Consider the following 18,147-nt stretch of genomic DNA (forward strand, 5'->3'; position numbering starts at 1 on the left):
ATCACAAATGGCTGTGATTGGTCCATCCTAATACAGCGTTGAGAAAACTAACAAGTACCACGTGACAATAACATACGTTTCAAGTGGCGCAAAGCCAATGGGTGGGGCTTGACGTCCAGCTCCACCTCTGTGAACCTAGTGAAGCGCCAATCAAGCGCCACTCACTGGCTGTTAACATTACTGCAAGCACTTCGAACACTAACCTAATGAAAATCATGTTTATTGCTGCAAAAAAAAGAAAGAAAAAGGAGATAGAGAGAGAATTGCATGGAAAACCTTTGCAATTTTTAATTTTTAAAGGAAAACTTCAATTTTTAGTACACAAAAAATGTAGTCAATGCTCAAGTTCATGTGTAGAGCCCCTGGTGATACTTCGAGCACAGTTTTATGTTGTGTAGAGCCTTCTTAGTGTTTTAAAAATAGCGATTTTTGATGCTATCATAGAAGTGCCCCTAGCACTCCCATTCAAAAGGCAATTTGACCTATAACGAAAATATGGTCAAACTTAAAAGTGGCGTTTCCATTCTAATTATGCTTTTAAACGAAAGTTTGACTCGGGTAGATTAACAAAAAGAGCCTAGGTTCAATTTTGGCGAGAGTTACCCTTTAAGGCTATGTAGGCTATTTGTGAATTCATTTGAATCATTTCTAGTTAAAGTAATACGCCATACCAAATGTTGCTGAAATTATTTCTACTAATCTTGATCATCCAAAATGCACAGCTAACATAGTCAATCTTTAATAAACAAGATATTAATAATACTAAATTTCATTTTAGTATATTACGTCTCAAGAACACATTTGTTTTTCATGAGATTTTAAAGTTTTTATTTTTGCAAAACATAAAACTGCAAAACATCTGCATAATCAACATAATCCTCAATATTACTGGAAGTCGAATCTTCCCAGCAAAGTGTTGTGCTTGTGTTTTCTGTTAATGTGAACCAGCAAGTTCTTTTTATTTATTTGAATGCCGCAGTGTGTGCAAGACACCCTGACTTGCTGCCGGACACGTACTCTTACTGCTGACAATGATGGTGCTACTGCTGGGAATGGAGGTCCTTTTGCTGGGAATTGGGGTACTTCTGATGGAGGTTTGTCTACTGGGGATGGAAGTCCTTCTACTGGGGATAGAGGTATTTCTGGTGCAAGTTCTGCTGTGGATGGAGGTCCTTCTGATGGAGGTTTGTCTGCTGTGGATGGAGGTCCTTCTGAAGAGGTTGGAGGTATTTCTGATGGAGGTACTTTTGCTGTGGATGGAGGTGGTGCTGCTGGCGGCACTATGGGTGGAGGCTGTCTGTATGATGTATTTTTACAAGTTGCTAAATGTTTAATCAGAGCATCTCTTCTAATTAATGTTGACGTGCAGTAGCAGCAGTGAAAGTGTGGCGTTTGTCTGCAGCCTAGACCACACTTGATGATGACAAAACCTAAAATGTAGAAAGAATAAGTTTAGTTGGTGTTAGGACACAGCTGTACAGTTAAAAGTGTGATATTTAAAGACTATTTGCCAATCTGAGTCAAAACATCCCACCATCAAACGGTGCTGGATGAGTTAGAAGCTGAAATTTGTATGGAAGAAGCAGCTTAAGCATGTGAAATGATAATAGTGATGAATTACTTTGCAAGCACCACTAAATTATATGTTTTTACCTTCAAATTCGAGGGAGAAATGATCAAGGCCAAAATGTGAAAAACAGAAGGGTTGATAAACTTACACACACAGTATAATTAAGCTGTTTAAAGTAATTTAAATGAATTCACACACACCTTCCTGTTGAACAGCATTTCGATAGTGATTTGTAATATGATTTTGTGCCTCGTGTAAAAATGTATGCAGCATTGTACAGAAGTCACAGTGGTACATGTTGCAGCACACCGAGCATCTCTCAATGGAGAGAAGGGGATCTTGTCCTCGCCTCAGGATTGTCTGATGCATCTGTGCAGGTTAAACAAACACACACCATTTTAACATCTGTCGGCAAAAATAAATATGTTTAAAAAATATGACGACTTCTTATCAATACACACACTGACCACACTTGCTAAAAGTTGCCATAGGCAATGTCCACCTGTGTATTGTTTTTCAAGCGCACCGTTTGGATAAACAGTAGCTAGCTCAATTAATGTGCTATCAATAGTGTGGATCTACGGAAGCTTGTTTCTGCTATGGAATAAAAAATAATAATAAAAGGAAATTATAACTCTTTATCTTGCAATTCTGACTTTTTTCCTCAAAATTTTGAGGTATAAACTCGGAATTGCAGAGAAAAAGTCTGAATTTTGAGATATAAACTCGGAATTACAAAAAGTAATTACGACTTTATCTTGCAATTCTGATTTTGATTAGATTTTCTTGGAATTGTGAGTTTATATCTTGCAATTCTGACTTTATTTTTTGCAATTCCGAGTTTATAACTCACAGTCACAATTCTGACTTTTTTTCTCAGAATAGTGAGATATAAACTCGATTTTGCAAGTTATACAGTCCGAATTGTGAGATATAAACTTGCAATTGCGAGGGAAAAAAAACTTCCCAGCAAGGTGTTGTGCCTGTGTTTTCTGTTAATGTGAACCAGCAAGTTCCTTTTATTTATTTAAATGCCACAGTGTGTGCAAGACACACTAACTTGCTGCCGGACACGTACTCTTACTGCTGACGATGATGCTACTGCTGGGAAAGAAGGTCCTTCTGATGGAGGCTTGTCTGCTGTGGATGGAGGTCCTTCTGATGGAGGTTTGTCTGCTGTGGATGGAGGTTCTTCTGATGGAGGTCCGTCTGCTCTGGATGGAGGTCCTTCTGATGGAGGTCCGCCTGCTCTGGATGGAGGTCCTTCTGATGGAGGTTTGTCTGCTGTGGATGGAGGTTCTTCTGATGGAGGTCCGCCTGCTCTGGATGGAGGTCCTTCTGATGGAGGTCCGCCTGCTCTGGATGGAGGTCCTTCTGATGGAGGTTTGTCTGCTGTGGATGGAGGTCCTTCTGATGGAGGTTTGTCTGCTGTGGATAGAGGTCCTTCTGATGGAGGTTTGTCTGCTGGGGATGGAGGTCCTTCTGATGGAGGTTTGTCTGCTGGGGATGAAGGTCCTTCTGATGGAGGTTCGTCTGCTGTGGATGAAGGTCCTTCTGATGAGGTTGGAGGTTCTTCTGATGGAGGTTCATCTGCTCTGGATGGAGGTCCTTCTAATGGGGTTGGAGGTCCTTCTGATGGGGTTGGTGGTCCTTCTGATAGAGGTTTGTCTGCTGTGGATGGAGGTCCTTCTGATAGAGGTTTGTCTGCTGTGGATGGAGGTCCTTCTGATAGAGGTTTGTCTGCTGTGGATGGAGGTCCTTCTGATGGAGGTTCGTCTGCTGTGGATGGAGGTCCTTCTGATGGAGGTTTGTCTGCTGGGGATGAAGGTCCTTCTGATGGAGGTTCGTCTGCTGTGGATGAAGGTCCTTCTGATGGGGTTGGAGGTCCTTCTGATGGAGGTTCATCTGCTCTGGATGGAGGTCCTTCTAATGGGGTTGGAGGTCCTTCTGATGGAGGTTTGTCTGCTCTGGATGGAGGTCCTTCTGTTGGGGATGGAGGTATTTCTGATGGAGGTACTTTTGCTGTGGATGGAGGTGGTGCTGCTGGCGGCACTATGGGTGGAGGCTGTCTGTATGATGTATTTTTACAAGTTGCTAAATGTTTAATCAGAGCATCTCTTCTGATTAATGTTGACGTGCAGTAGCAGCAGTGAAAGTGTGGTGTTTGTCTGCAGCCTAGACCACACTTGATGATGACAAAACCTAAAATGTAGAAAGAATTAGTACAATAGTCATTAGTAAAATAATACAGTTTCATACAGTTTAGCACAGCGATCCTGTAGAGGTTTTGGGATAAAGGGAATATTAATTATTTGTCATATTATAAGGGAATATTAATCATTTGTCATTATATGTTTTTACTTTCAAATTCGAGGGAGAAATGATCAAGGCCAAAACGTGAAAAACAGAAGGGTTGATAAACTTACACACACAGTATAATTAAGCTGTATAAAGAAATTTAAATGAATTCACACACACCTTCCTGTTGAACAGCATTTCGATAGTGATTTGTAACATGATTTTGTGCCTCGTGTAAATGTTTATGCAGCATTGTACAGTAGTCACAGTGGTACATGTTGCAGCACACCGAGCATCTCTCAATGGAGAGAAGGGGATCTTGTCCTCGCCTCAGGACTGTCCGATGCATCTGTGCAGGTTAAACAAACACACACCATTTTAACATCTGTCGGCAAAATATATACATAAAAACCATGCATATCAGTCAAAATCGAACCCTTAACATGTAACTGTGTGTTGTGTCGTGTCTGTGGTGTGTTGTGTCTATTTTCCTGTAGCTCAAAAAGTAGAGCGTTGGTGCTTGCAACCAAGGTCATGGGTTCGATTCCCAGGGAAAGTAAGAAATGATAAGAATGTAAATGTTTTCCTTGAAATGCATTGTCAGTCGTTTTAGATAAAAGTGTCTGCCAAATGCATAAATGTAAATGTTGTGTCTGTGGTGTGTTGCGTCTATGTGTTGTGTCTGTGATGTGTTGCATCTGTGGTGTGGTGGGCTGTGTCTGTGTTGTGGTGTGGTGTGTTGCATCTGTGGTGTGGTGTGTTGTGTTGTGTCTGTGGTGTGTTGCATATGTGTTGTGTTGCATCTGTGTTGTGTTGTGCTTTGTCTATGTTGTGTCTGTGGTGTGGCGTATTGTGTGTCATTGTTGTGTCTATTTGGTGTGTCTGTGGTGTGTTATGGCTGTGTTGTGTTGTGTCTGTGGTGTGGTGTGTCTGTAGTGTGTTGCGTATGTGTTGTGGTGTTTCATTGTTGTTGTGTCGTGTGTTGCGTCTGTGGTGTGGTGTGTTGTGTCGCGTCTGTGATGTGTCGTGTATGTGTTGTGGTGTGTCATTGTTGCTGTGTCGTGTGTTGCGTATGTGCTGTGTCTGTGGTGTGTTGCGTATGTGTTGTGGACGGTGTGTCGTGTGTTGTGTCAGTGTTGTTCGTGAGCTGCACTCACCGGCACATTATTGTCATTTCCCGGGGCCGGACTCTGAGGAGCTGCAGCAGCGCTGGCGGTGTTCACTGATAGCCGTGGAGTTTGTGAGAAAAGAAAGAAGAGAATTTGGGGAGTTTGAGTACATTCTTTTTTGTCTCTTATTTTTTCTGTCTCGCTGGGGTAGCTGCGTTTCATTATTAATCCTGACAACTTCAACTTCACTCTACTGCAAATGTTTTCGCTGAAACTAGTTCATCCGACTCTGCTACTGTAACTTTCTCCTTCTCCTCCTCCTCTGCCTTCTTCTTCTTCTTTGGAGTATTTGGCGTTTTCCGCACCATTCCGCCACCTACTGTTTCCTCTCCTCACATGCATGGATGTAGTGATGGGCGCTTTCAAAACACGCTTCGTGAAGCTTCGACACCTTCTTTCTTTATATTCAGATCAGATAGATCCCGTTTTTAATTTGTTTTGATCAGTAATTTATTTAATAATAATATTTTTTAAAAAGTGATATCCTGACCATACAAAATATGAATATGAAAAGTGTTAATTGCTTATTTAAATATAAAAAAGTATTATTACGTTATATAGGATTTATTTTGGGGTACACAGTGACAAGTCAAATTGGGATACATATTATTTAGACCAGTTATAGACAACATCTGCAACGCTAGTCTCAATACATACTCTATTTCCTCTTTTTTTGTAATGCTTATTTGCTTTAGAACTTGCAAGGGTTTACTTGTATCATATTCTTGTATTGTTGTTGTTGTGTTTTTTTTTTTATTGAATTCAAATTTACAGACAAAATAGGTATTGAACAAACAATATTGACTTACAATTTTCAAAAAGCCGGCAAAATTGCCAAATATAATAAGTAACAGCGACAAAGACTCAAGTCAAATATACAATCAAGAAAGACAATAAAAAAATAAATAAGTAAATAAAACAATAATAAAAAAAATAATAATAAAAACAATAGGGTCCTCTCACCATCGGTGCTCGGGCCCTAATAAATAAATAAATAAAATAAAATAAATAAATGAATAACATTTTTGTAAAAGTAGGTCCTTGCAAGGGGGAGGACCTTAAAGGAGCTAAAGTGCACTTAGCTCATTGAAGAAATTGGCTACTGTGGGGGGTTCAAAAATCTGCATTTATGAATGAAATATTTAGCAAATTCAAAAAGATTATTAACCAAGTAGTACTATGGACAATCTTTCTTAAGTACACCAAACTTAATTTGTTTGTATTCAAAGGGAATTACACATGTTGTAATAATACATGTAAAAATGACAGTTTACTGTACAATTGAGACCAAAACAATTTTGAGTGATTACAATAATAAAAAATATGTTCATTGGTTTCAATATTCGTATCACAAAATTTAGTTTTCTCCGATATCAAATTTAGATTTCAATAATTAGATGGGTATATGTCATTTATAATTTTAAAATGAACTTCTTTCATTTTAGGGAGACTTGGAAAGGTGAGATAATTCATTCTCAATTCCTTCACCTCCTCCGGATTAAAATCTTTGAAAATATAGTAACGTTTAATTCTATTTGGATGAAGTCTATCAATAAAAACACTTCTGATATATTTGTTGTTGCATTTATGATCTCTAATAGATAATTCACCCAGAGAAGGAGATGGGAGAGAGAATGTCGCAGAAAAGTGTTAAAGAATACTCTTTACCATGTTTTATATTCTTCTATTGTTTTTTAGATTAATGCTTAAACAATCGCTGAAACTCCGCGACGGATTTTGGTCGGCCGCGGTGAGTATTGATGACGTCAGCGCGCGCCATTGCGTTTCAAAGCGTGTTTCTCTGCAGAAGTCGGTGTTTGTGTATTTCACTCTTCAGGTTTTTCATTGCCTTCGTATTTCTATTACTCAGCATCATGAGCAAAGGACCTTAGAGCAGCTCTGATGGGATTGTGATCACGTGTTTACAGCCTGCAGTCGGTTTATCTGTACGTGACATGCTGTTTTGTGTTTATTCAAATGTGATAATATAGGTGATTTCCGTTTGCTTTTGAAATACCTAATTGGTCTTATATACATAACCGACTCTTATTATTGCATATAAGTGTCTCAGGATGATGTGAACTCCTGTGTTTGTTGTCACAGGTCCATCATGGAGTCTCTGACCCAGGCTCTCTCCTCCAGCTTCTCTGTATCCAGAGAACCCAACAGCACATCTGCTCCCCATCCTCGCCTGGCCCAGTACAAGAGCAAATACAGTGTTCTGGAGCAGAGTGAACGGCGCAGGAGGTTCCTGGAGTTCCAGAAGGAGTGAGTTAAAGTCACCATGAAATCAAAACGGACAATCTTAAGCAAACACCCCAGTATCTGCTTAGCAACTTAAAGGGTTAGTTCACCCAAAAATGAAACTTCTGTCATGAATTACTCGCCCTCATGTCGTTCTAAACCCGTAAGACCTTTGTTCATCTTCGGAACACAAATTAACATATTTTGTTATGATATCGTTGAGGTTTCTGACCCCATATAGACAGCAACATCATTACTACCTTTCTGGGCCTTAAAGGGATACTCCACTTTTTTTGGAAATAGGCTCATTTTACAACTCCCCCAGAGTTAAACAGTTGAGTTTTACTGTTTTCGAATCCATTCAGCCGAACTCCGGGTCTGGCGGTACCACTTTTAGCATAGCTTAGCATAGATCATTGAATCGGACAAGACCATTAGCATCTCTCTAAAATAAAATGACCAAAGAGTTTTGATATCCATATCATTACGCCTGCTGGACTCATGGTACGGCAGCAAAGTTTCTTGATTATTACGCAGGAATGAGAGTATAGTTCCTAGCCATATCAGCCTAGAAAATCGCAACTTTACATTTTCCGTCGGTCTTAGTACACGATGTAACTACAGAAGAGTCAAGTTTTAAATAGGAAAAATATCGAAACTCTTTGGTCATTTTTTTTGAGAGAGATGCTAATGGTCCTGTCTGATTCAATGATCTATGCTAAGCTATGCTAAAAGTGGTACCGCCAGACCCGGAGTTCGGCTGAATGGATTCGAAAACGGTAAAACTCAACTGTTTAACTCTGGGGGAGTTGTAAAATGAGCCTATTTCCAAAAAAAGTGGAGTATCCCTTTAAAAGTTGCAAACACATTGTTAAAATAGTCCATGTAACTACAGTGGTTCAACCTTAATGTTATGAAGCGACGAGAATACTTTTTGTTAGCAAAAAACACCCAAAATAACGACTTTATTCAACAATCTCTTCCCTTCCACATCATTCTCCTACGCTGTTGACGTAGTGTAAACAGTGCAGCGCTTCCTGGTTTTATGTCAGAAGAACGCCGCCTCACTATTGGTCAGCTCCTGAGTCAGCATCACACGCATGTGTGGTTCTCACGTGACCAGCGTCGGCCAATAGTGAGCCGGCGTTCTGACGTAGAACCAGGAAGCGCTGCACTGTTTACACTACGTCAACAGCGTAGGAGAATGATGTGGAAGGGAAGAGATTGTTGAATAAAGTCGTTATTTTGGGTGTTTTTTGCTCACAAAAAGTATTCTCGTCACTTCATAACATTAAGGCTGAACCACTGTAGTCACATGAACTATTTTAACGATGTCTTTACTACCTTTCTGGGCCTTGAAAGTTGCAATGACGTCAGAAACCTCTCGGATTTCATCAAAAATATCTTAATTTGTGTTCTGAAGATGAACGAAGGTCTTACGAGTTTGGAACGACATGAGGGTGAGTAATTCATGACAGAAATTTCATTTTTGGGTGAACTAACCCTTTAAGCACCTACAATGCCCGAGCAAACCTTGGGCTTTATTTTGACGCAATGACACTAATCAAAAACATTATGTTGTCAGGAAAAGGCTGAACTACGTGAATCACGCCCGTCGTCTGGCAGAAGGAGACTGGACCGGAGTCGACAGTGAGGATGAGGAGGACGAAGAGAAGAAGAGTCCGCAACAGCTGGAGAACAGCGCAGATGAAGAGGGGATGGAGATTGAGCAGAGGAAAAAGCTACCGAAGCATTACGCCAACCAGGTACTCACAAAATTGTTGACAGAAAAACAGATTTAGTCATTTACATAAACCAGCTATAAAGGGACAGTAGCAAAAACATCTTGTTCATTTAGAAGGATTGAAAAGAGTGGAAAATGCCCACACAAAGCTAAAGTAAAGCCCAACATGGCTAAACACTGAAGCTTTTAATTGTCTAATGACAAATTATTGGTCAGGAAATGAGCAAAATTGAAGCAAATGCACTAGTTAAAAAGCCATTGCTGTCTCAGATAAACATCAAAGACTGAATGAAGTTTATGGAAGATATAGAGTGATGCTCCGGAGCGATGTCTTTGAGTACGGGAGAATATTGCAGAATGGCTTGCTTCCCAAGAATAAAAAATTATCTTAAGAGGAATGATCGGATATCCGAGTCCAGATTGTGAATATTTGGTCTCTCACATTAAACTCAAACAAACTGAGAGACATTTTTCAATTATTCATGAACTGGTTGAAGCCATTAACATTGAGTGGAATAACACTGACTCTTTTTCCTGTAAATAGCTCTCTGCAAGTTGGGAAAGGCTATTCTGTGCTAATTTACTTTATCGACAGTATTTGTGCAGTTCTTGCTAATTTTCTGACATTGATTTGTGATTAATGTGGTTAAAAGACTAAATGTTTTGCCATTTTTGGCCCATTTTTTTGCCCAGGAGTGTACAATGGTTTTCAGTTAAAGATACTAGTAATAACTTAAAGTGGATACTTTTACAATATTATATTCCTACTATAATCAATATAATATAATAAAAATACAAATGTAATACATTTTTATGATAAATACTGTCTGGAAGTATAATTAACAGTCTTTTAATAGAAAAGTTGTGTTTTATATTTGTGTGATATCTCCAGCTGATGCTGTCAGAGTGGTTGGTGGACGTCCCTGCAGACCTGAGCTCTGATTGGCTGATGGTGGTTTGTCCAGTTGGGAAGCGTTCCCTCGTTGTTGCTTCCAAGGTTTGGACCTATTCTTTTTTTCATCCAGCTTGCACATCATGTGATCAAACATACACTGCTGTTTGAATGTTTGGGTTTAGTAAGATTTTGTGTCTGAGGAAAATAATAGACTACTTTTATTAAGCTAGGATGCATTAAATTTATCAAAAATGACAGTAAAAACATTTACAATGTTACAAAGGCTTTCGATTTCAAATAAATGCTGTTCTTTTGAACTTTCTATTCATCAAAGAATCCTGAAAAAAAAAAAAAAAAGCGTATCACAGTTTCCACAATATAAAGCAGCACAACTGTTTTTAACATTGATAATAATGAGAAATGTTTCTTGAGCAGCAAATCATATTAGAATGATTTCTGAAGGATCATGTGACACTGAAGACTGGAGTAATGATGCTGAAAATTCAGCTTTGATCACAGGAATAAATTACATTATATAATATATTTAAATAGGAAACAGTTCTTTTAAATTGTAATAATATTTCACAATATTACTGTTTTTTACTGTATTTTTTATCAAATAAATGCAGCATTGATGAGTCCTGCTGACCTCAATGATGCAGCCTTTTCTGTTTAATTTTCATGTTTATAATTTTTTTCCGTAGGGATCTACCGCATCTTACACCAAAAGCGGCTACTGTGTCAATCGATTCCCTTCTCTTATCCCTGGCGGCAACAGACACAACTCTGCCCTGGGAAAAGGTCTGTATCTCTGCACCTGTCCTACAGATTTATCACACTAGAGTGTGCTAGAGGTCTGCCATCCTGGACAATAATACTGATAAATATGCTTTCTATAGATTACACCATCCTGGACTGCATCTACAGTGACGTGGACAGAACATACTACATCCTGGATGTCATGTGCTGGAGGGGTCATCCTGTATATGACTGCTCAGTAAGGGATGACTTCCTCTAATGACATTTACATTAACGTTAGGGACGTATTCTACACTTTCAGACAATTTTATATAATTAATTATGTTGAAATACACTCATGTTTCTTGCATTAGCAGTCATTTAGTTTTAGATTTTTATACACTACCATTCAATAGTTTGGGGTCAGTCTTTTTTTTTTTTTTTAGAAAATTAATACTTTTATTCAGCAAGGATGCATTAAATTGATCACTGATCATGATAATAAAGACATTTATAATGTTACAAAAGCTTTCTATTTCATATAAATCCTGTTCTTTTGAACTTTTTGATAATCAAAGAATCCTAAAAAAAAAATGTATCATGGTTTCCACAAAAATATTAATCAGCACAACCATTTTCAACATTGATAATAATAATAAATGTTTCTTGAGTGGCAAATCAGCATTTAGAATGATTTCTGATGTGACACTAATGCTGAAATTACAGCTTTGCACCACAGAAAAGAAATTACATTTTACAATATATGAAAATAGTTGTTTTAAATTGTAATAATATTTCAGAGTATCACTGTTTATTTTTTTCTTGGTTTTTTTTATTTTTTTTTTATTAGGTTCATCTTGGGTCTGACAGAGAGTAACAATAACATGTAATATAATATAAATAATATAGATACATGTACACTCGTAATGTAACATACATTAATTCAGATTATGAAAATAAAGAGATAAATATAGAGTATTACTGTTTTTAATTTAGATAACTGCAGCTTGTTTCACACAACTTCTTTAAATGACCCCAAACTTTTGAATGGTAGTGTATATAAATGACCTCATAAATGGGGTCAGTATTAAAATTATAGTTTGTTTGCACATAATTCTTTCCTTACAGTTATAAGCACAAGTTTTTATATTTTTACAGACAGAGTTCCGGTTCTACTGGCTGCAGTCTAAAGTGGAAGAGGCCGAAGGTCTTTCTGAAATTTCCAAGATTAATCCTGTAAGTGAACAAATAACTGCATCTGTGAGCAAGGCTGAACTTTGAGCTGAAGTACTTCATCCATTCATGGTCTGTTCTCTCTCTGCAGTTCCGATTTGTGAGTCTGAACAACATCAGCTGTTCGACAGAGTCCATCCAAAAAGCTCTTGCACATGAGTACAACTTTACGGTAAGAACATCCACTATTTAAAGTGTAACTTCGCTGATTTTCAGCCTGCTTTGTATTGTTTTAATGTCGGTGGTATAATTAAATGAACAATGTTTACTCTTTCTCAGTTTTACTTGGACCAAGAAATTCACATTTATTCGTCAGGAGTAATCTGTAGTTTTCCCAAAAGCTTGTGTTTGAAAGCTTTCGTAAAAACTACAGATTATACTTCCACATTTTTGTGTCCCCGCCCACAGACGGTCAGATCGGCGGAGGGTTATTAACAGAACAGTTATTTTAAAGGGATACTCCACTTTTTTTGGAAGTAGGCTCATTTTATAACTTCCCCAGAGTTAAACAGTTGAGTCTTACCGTTTTCAAATCCATTCAGCCGAACTCCGGGTCTGGCGGTACCACTTTTAGCATAGCTTAGCATAGATCATTGAATCGGACAAGACCATTAGCATCTCTCTCAAAAAAATGACCAAAGAGTTTCGATATTTTTTCCTATTTAAAACTTGACTCTTCTGTAGTTCCATCGTGTACTAAGACCGACGGAAAATGTAAAGTTGCGATTTTCTAAAACTCTCATTCCTGCGTAATAATCAAGAAACTTTGCTGTCGTACCATGAGTCCAGCAGGCGTAATGATATGACGCAGCGCCTGAAAATAGGTCTAATAGGTTAGACCAGGGGTCGGCAACCCAAAATGTTGAAAGAGCCATATTGGACCAAAAAAAAATAAAAAATAATCTGTCTGGAGCCGCAAAAAATTAAAAGCCTTATATAAGCCTTATAATGAAGGCAACACATGCTGTAAGTGTCTATATTAGCTTTATTAAGAAGGCTACAAATAATGTTACATAATGGGCATTCATGATTAAATGTTTATTTTCCCTGCAGCGCATCCTGGAGAGAATGACGTGACTACGGTGCTTTAAGTTTAACTTCCATTATAATTTTAATGTATTATGTTTCGTTTTATTTATTCGTGTATTATTTTTACAACGTTGAAAAACTTTAACCCTTTCACACGTAAGTTTAAAATATTCTGACTGACCCCCCCCCCCCCCCCCCCCCCCCGACCGTGTGTCACTTTATGGTTTCCATGGTGACGCGTCATTGCGTGTCACGTGACACCGCAGCAACAACAGAGCTGAATGAATGATGATCTGCTTTTATGTCATTTTTCCTTTTTTATTCAAAATATTCACAAATTTGTTAGATATGGCATGAAATATCTGATATTCCGATTGTCAAATATATGCAAGTGGAAGTGTTTTGTTGTTTAAACACCTTTATAACGATCGCGTTAGTTCAGCTGTATGCGCGATGGGCGCCGCCATCTTAGTTTGTGCCGCAGACGCAGTTCAGAGAATCGGATCTGTTGGATTTACAACACGTGAATTCATCCACTTCTCCCGAAATACATACAAGTAAGTGGCTGGTGAACTGGGAGAAGAATAGAGTAAACTTTAAAGTTACTTACATAATGTGTATCTGATATGAATAAAACATGTCTAATTATAATGGAAAGGATTATTATTGCCTCTTCCTTTAACATCAGTGTGTATTTTAAAAACTCTAAATGTATAGTTTTTTTTAGTACTTATATGTCTGAAACCTAAAATAAATATTATGTGGTTGAAAACACTGAAGTTGTGATATGACAGCTCTGAGCGCGCCTGTCTCTGGCTCAGCGCCAGCCAACGCGCGAGAGCACATTTGAATTTAGCAGTTGATCACGTCATGCACTGACCGTTCTAATCATAGATATCATATATAAAGGCTAGATGTCTCGTGCGCGCTGCTGGCCAATGGAGGTCGACGTCCGCACGTGGCGGCCATCTTGCGGCAGTGCGCTCGCTCACTCGTTTAATGGTGCAAATACTTTTAAATAACCATAACTTGCCCAATTTTCTACCGATTTTCAAACGGTTTGGTTTGTTATAAACGTCAGAGATGTAGTTATGACACTACATACATACACTGCATACATATGAAAAATTATAACATACATGTTCAAGCATTCGGAATTATAGCCACGTTAATAACGTTTGTAAGAAACCAAACCGTTTGTAAATCCGTCAATATTTCAGCGAGATATGAGGATTTGTGTGCATGCTGATCACTCACCTTAATGCACAGAGCACTGACATAAGATGGCCGAACGGTGATGCCGGAAGTGACTGCGCCATAAGACATCTAGCGTTTATATATGATATCTATGGTTCTAATCACACCGATGTGATCGTACGTGCGAAAGGGTTTTAAGAATGTTTGTCATGTTTTTCCTCCTACAGAAATTATATTAAAACAAAAAATATTTTTTCCATTTTCATATTTTTGAAAAAGCTCCAGGGAGCCACTAGGGTGGCGCTTAAGAGCCGCGGGTTGCCGACCCCTGGGTTAGACAAACTTAGTCCCAGTCACGTTGGAAGTTACCGAGCTGGGGACTATTTTCAGGCGCTGCGTCATATCATTACGCCTGCTGGACTCATGGTACGGCAGCAAAGTTTCTTGATTATTACGCAGGAATGAGAGTATAGTTCCTAGCCATATCAGCCTAGAAAATCGCAACTTTTCATTTTCCGTCGGTCTTAGTACAAGATGTAACTACAGAAGAGTCAAGTTTTAAATAGGAAAAATATCGAAACTCTTTGGTCATTTTATTTTAGAGAGATGCTAATGGTCCTGTCCGATTCAATGATCTATGCTAAGCTATGCTAAAAGTGGTACCGCCAGACCCAGAGTTCGGCTGAATGGATTCGAAAACGGTAAAACTCAACTGTTTAACTCTGGGGGAGTTGTAAAATGAGCCTATTTCCAAAAAAAGTGGAGTATCCCTTTAAGTGCAGGTTTAGCACTGTAAATTGTCATACTATGTCTACTCTTTAAAACTGTAAAAGTGTAAAAATTGTACACTATGGCAACAGCTTTTTTACCTGTACGCGACGGCGTTTCAGTTTGAAGTGTTGACTACAAACACTGAGGTTTTCCAGATTTTTAGTCGTGGCGTTCTCTCTATATTTACGATTCTTTGTAGCCTTTGACCAATGCCTACAACGATCCTTCACTGGAAACCTAAAGTAACTCACTCCCGCTGAACGTTTACTCTTTGAATTCTTGCACCTGGGAACAATACAAGTCGACACCATTATAACTGAAAGTTTACTAAGAAGTATTTCCTACTAAAGCAAGGCTGAATTTGACTCTGGTAAGCGTATCCATAGCAGACTGGTGGGAGTGGTCTTGGATGGCAGTGCATTATGGGTGTTGAAGTATTCCTACCCATTTGGCATAAGGAAAGACAACAGCCTTTTTTCTCTAGTCCGGTACCCCTGATATCAAAATAGTTTTCACCTTCTACTGTATAGGCAGCCAAGTTTTATTGAAAGCTTATTTTACCAGTGGTGAAGTCCCCTTTCATTATGCCAAATAGCATTGAATTAGTTGATTACCTTTGTTGTTTTATTTGAATAGATGAACTCAAAATGTGCTCCATTATTCTAGGTGGACGGGCTTCTTTTCTACCACAAGGAGACGCACTACACCCCTGGCAGCACACCGCTGGTTGGCTGGCTCAGACCCTATATGGTGGCAGATATCTTGGGCATTGAGGTGCCACAGTGTCCCCTCACCAGCAAGCCTGATTATGCTAGTCATCAGCTTCAGCAGATCCTGGAGCACAAGAAAACATCCACAGAAGTTCGGCCAGCCGACCAAAACGGCCGCTATGAACTGGAACACCTCTCCACGCCAGAGACACAGCTGGAGAACTCCCACACTGGTCAGAAAGAGAGCATGGAGGTCTGAGATCCACGATAAGACTGCAGACACTGTTTTAGAGAGCACTTTTCTCAAGCCTGCGCATGACCACGGAGAACAGTAACGTGAATGAGTTTTTAATTGCTATATTTAAAATTGCAGTTCAGTGCCAAGTAACCCAAATGGGCCTATTTCTGTAACCATAATCGCTAGAATGAAACTCCTCTGCTTTTTTTTGCAGATGTTATTTTAGGAAACGCATGTATAAACGGTAGTATACATCATGCTCTGTTCAGTTCATCTGCTCTGTTTAGCCATGCATCTTTATTAGATTTTATATAGAGATTTTTAATTCAATCTTTTCTGTAGATGTTTGGATCATTAAAGGGATAGTTCACCCAAAAATGAAAATTGTCATTTACTCACCCTCAAGTTGTTCCAAACCTTTCTTTCTTCAACAGAAGAAAGAAATTCATACAGGTTTGGAACAACCTGAGGTTGATTACATGACAAAATTGTCCTTTTTAGGTGAACTATCCCTTTAAGATTCAGCTAGTGAAGAAGCCTATGAATTATGTTTTTAAATTTGTGTTGACTTCAATAAAGTTTTACTGTCTGTTTTGTTTAACCCTTTGTCTTAAATATTTTCAAATGTCCAAAAGTGTTTCAAATCTTGCTTCTACTTTGAGTCAGTAAGTTTTTTTGTTTGTTTTTTATTCAGCAAGGATGCCATAAATTGATCAAAAGTTACAGTAAAGACAAAGATTTCTATATTAAATGCTTCAAAGAATCCAAAAAAAAAAATACACAGAAAATATGAAGCATCACATCTGTTTTCAACACTGATAATAAAAGCAGCAAATCTGCATATTCAAATGATTTCTGAAAAATCATGTGACACTGAAGATTGGAGTTGTGATGCTGAAAATTCAGCTTTGATCACAGGAATAAATTACATTTAAAATATATTCAGATAGAAAACATTTTAAACAGTAGTAATATTTCACAATATTACAGCTTTATTTATTTTGATTTAAAAAATGCAGCTTGGAGACACTTTCAAAAACAATTATATTTTACTGACCCCACACTTTGGAAAGGTAGTGTATGTTATATATTAAGGTAATTATGGACTATTCTTAATTATTTTAAAGCATTTATCCATATACATCATTCTTTTTTATTATTCATGTGCCCTCGTAATCTTTATTTAAAATAACTTCTTGCTGCGTCATCTCTTCTAGATGACGTGTTTACTGGCGCGAGGGCGGGGCAACCTGTCACTCACATGAGATCGACCAATAGCAAACCACAACCATCCAATCAATTCCAGATGGAGAAAATAAAGCCCCGCCCTGCATTTTTTCTTGCTCGAGAAGCCGTTTCAGTCGAACATACATCATCATAGTAGAGATGAAAACACGATCGCAACTTTGTTTCATGCCACCTTTAAATATGGTTTTATATATATAGAAAAAGTGTTTTTAACTACCAAATAATGTCTTGTTTCTGTTGCCATCACTGTAGTTTAACTCTTGCAATAAAATGATGGCATCATTAAAATAACCTGAGGGTGTATGTCAAGCGCCTCATACAAAAATTCTGCAGGCGGTTATCGATTTGAAACCACAAGCTCACTTCCCACAGAACAACTAAGGCGTAATCGGAGAGTTTTGTTATTAGTCAGTAGCTGCTTTCCAGGAACTCACAGCACCTGTCAACCTAGATCAGACTTCCTGAATCAGTCATGACCAATAATACATCTGCAGTTTAGGCCTTCTCAGAACATGGACTTAACCCCCCCATGATGTGTGCCAAAAATGCGGTCTAGTTTTTGAGATGTAGTATCTCAAATAGAGATGTAGTATTCTCAAATGCGCACATCTTTCCAGCATGATGTCATCATGCTGTCCTGTCAGTCATTCTAGCCCATGGAAACCCGCCCACAGGAAGCTCTTTGTTGTTTTATCGGCTCAGTTTCTTGGCAGATTTTCTTGCGTCAGGTTTAAACAGTGAGATCTTCATGCCCTTGTGCCTTTTAGTAACCCACAATGACATCTGTAACAGAATGGAAACATACTGACATCAAACACTGCTCTGATCTATATTTAGCTGTACTTTTAGCAAGTTAGTTAGTTAGTTATGAAAACATTAGAAGGATATGCACTCATTTACATAACTAAGTAAATGCGTGTTTCTGTGAATGAATCTGATTCGCGAACATTTGAAAATGATTCACAAATCACTCGGCACACTTTGAATCATATAAACGCAATAATTGATTCGACACATTTAATACAGCTAAAACTACACCATACTGATCATTTTATTAATTATT

At 38.3% G+C, this 18,147-nt stretch overlaps 2 protein-coding genes across 2 annotated transcripts; one reads left to right on the top strand and one right to left on the bottom strand.

Annotated features, from left to right (window-relative positions):
* Positions 1 to 423: 423 nt before the first annotated feature.
* LOC311071179 (uncharacterized protein) lies at positions 424 to 6,324 on the bottom strand. Its single transcript, XM_084095410.1, has 5 exons — positions 5,026 to 6,324; positions 4,049 to 4,217; positions 2,649 to 3,772; positions 1,771 to 1,939; positions 424 to 1,430 (listed from the first exon to the last, which is right to left on the bottom strand). Exons 1-5 carry the CDS (start codon positions 5,197 to 5,199, stop codon positions 886 to 888), a joined length of 2,181 nt encoding a protein of 726 aa, XP_083951536.1. The 5' UTR covers positions 5,200 to 6,324; the 3' UTR covers positions 424 to 885.
* Positions 6,325 to 7,147: 823 nt separating this feature from the next.
* Positions 7,148 to 16,437, top strand: snupn (snurportin 1; the record flags this gene model as incomplete). The annotated part of the gene is made up of 8 exons (XM_084095746.1): positions 7,148 to 7,305; positions 8,867 to 9,047; positions 9,918 to 10,022; positions 10,625 to 10,721; positions 10,820 to 10,917; positions 11,817 to 11,894; positions 11,983 to 12,063; positions 15,555 to 16,437. The coding sequence occupies 8 exons, from the start codon at positions 7,148 to 7,150 to the stop codon at positions 15,855 to 15,857; spliced, it is 1,101 nt and encodes a 366-aa protein (XP_083951872.1). The 3' UTR covers positions 15,858 to 16,437.
* Positions 16,438 to 18,147: the final 1,710 nt, after the last annotated feature.

The sequence above is a fragment of the Abramis brama genome, assembly GCF_963993115.1.
Source record: "Abramis brama genome assembly, chromosome: 20".
Taxonomy (NCBI): domain Eukaryota; kingdom Metazoa; phylum Chordata; class Actinopteri; order Cypriniformes; family Leuciscidae; genus Abramis; species Abramis brama.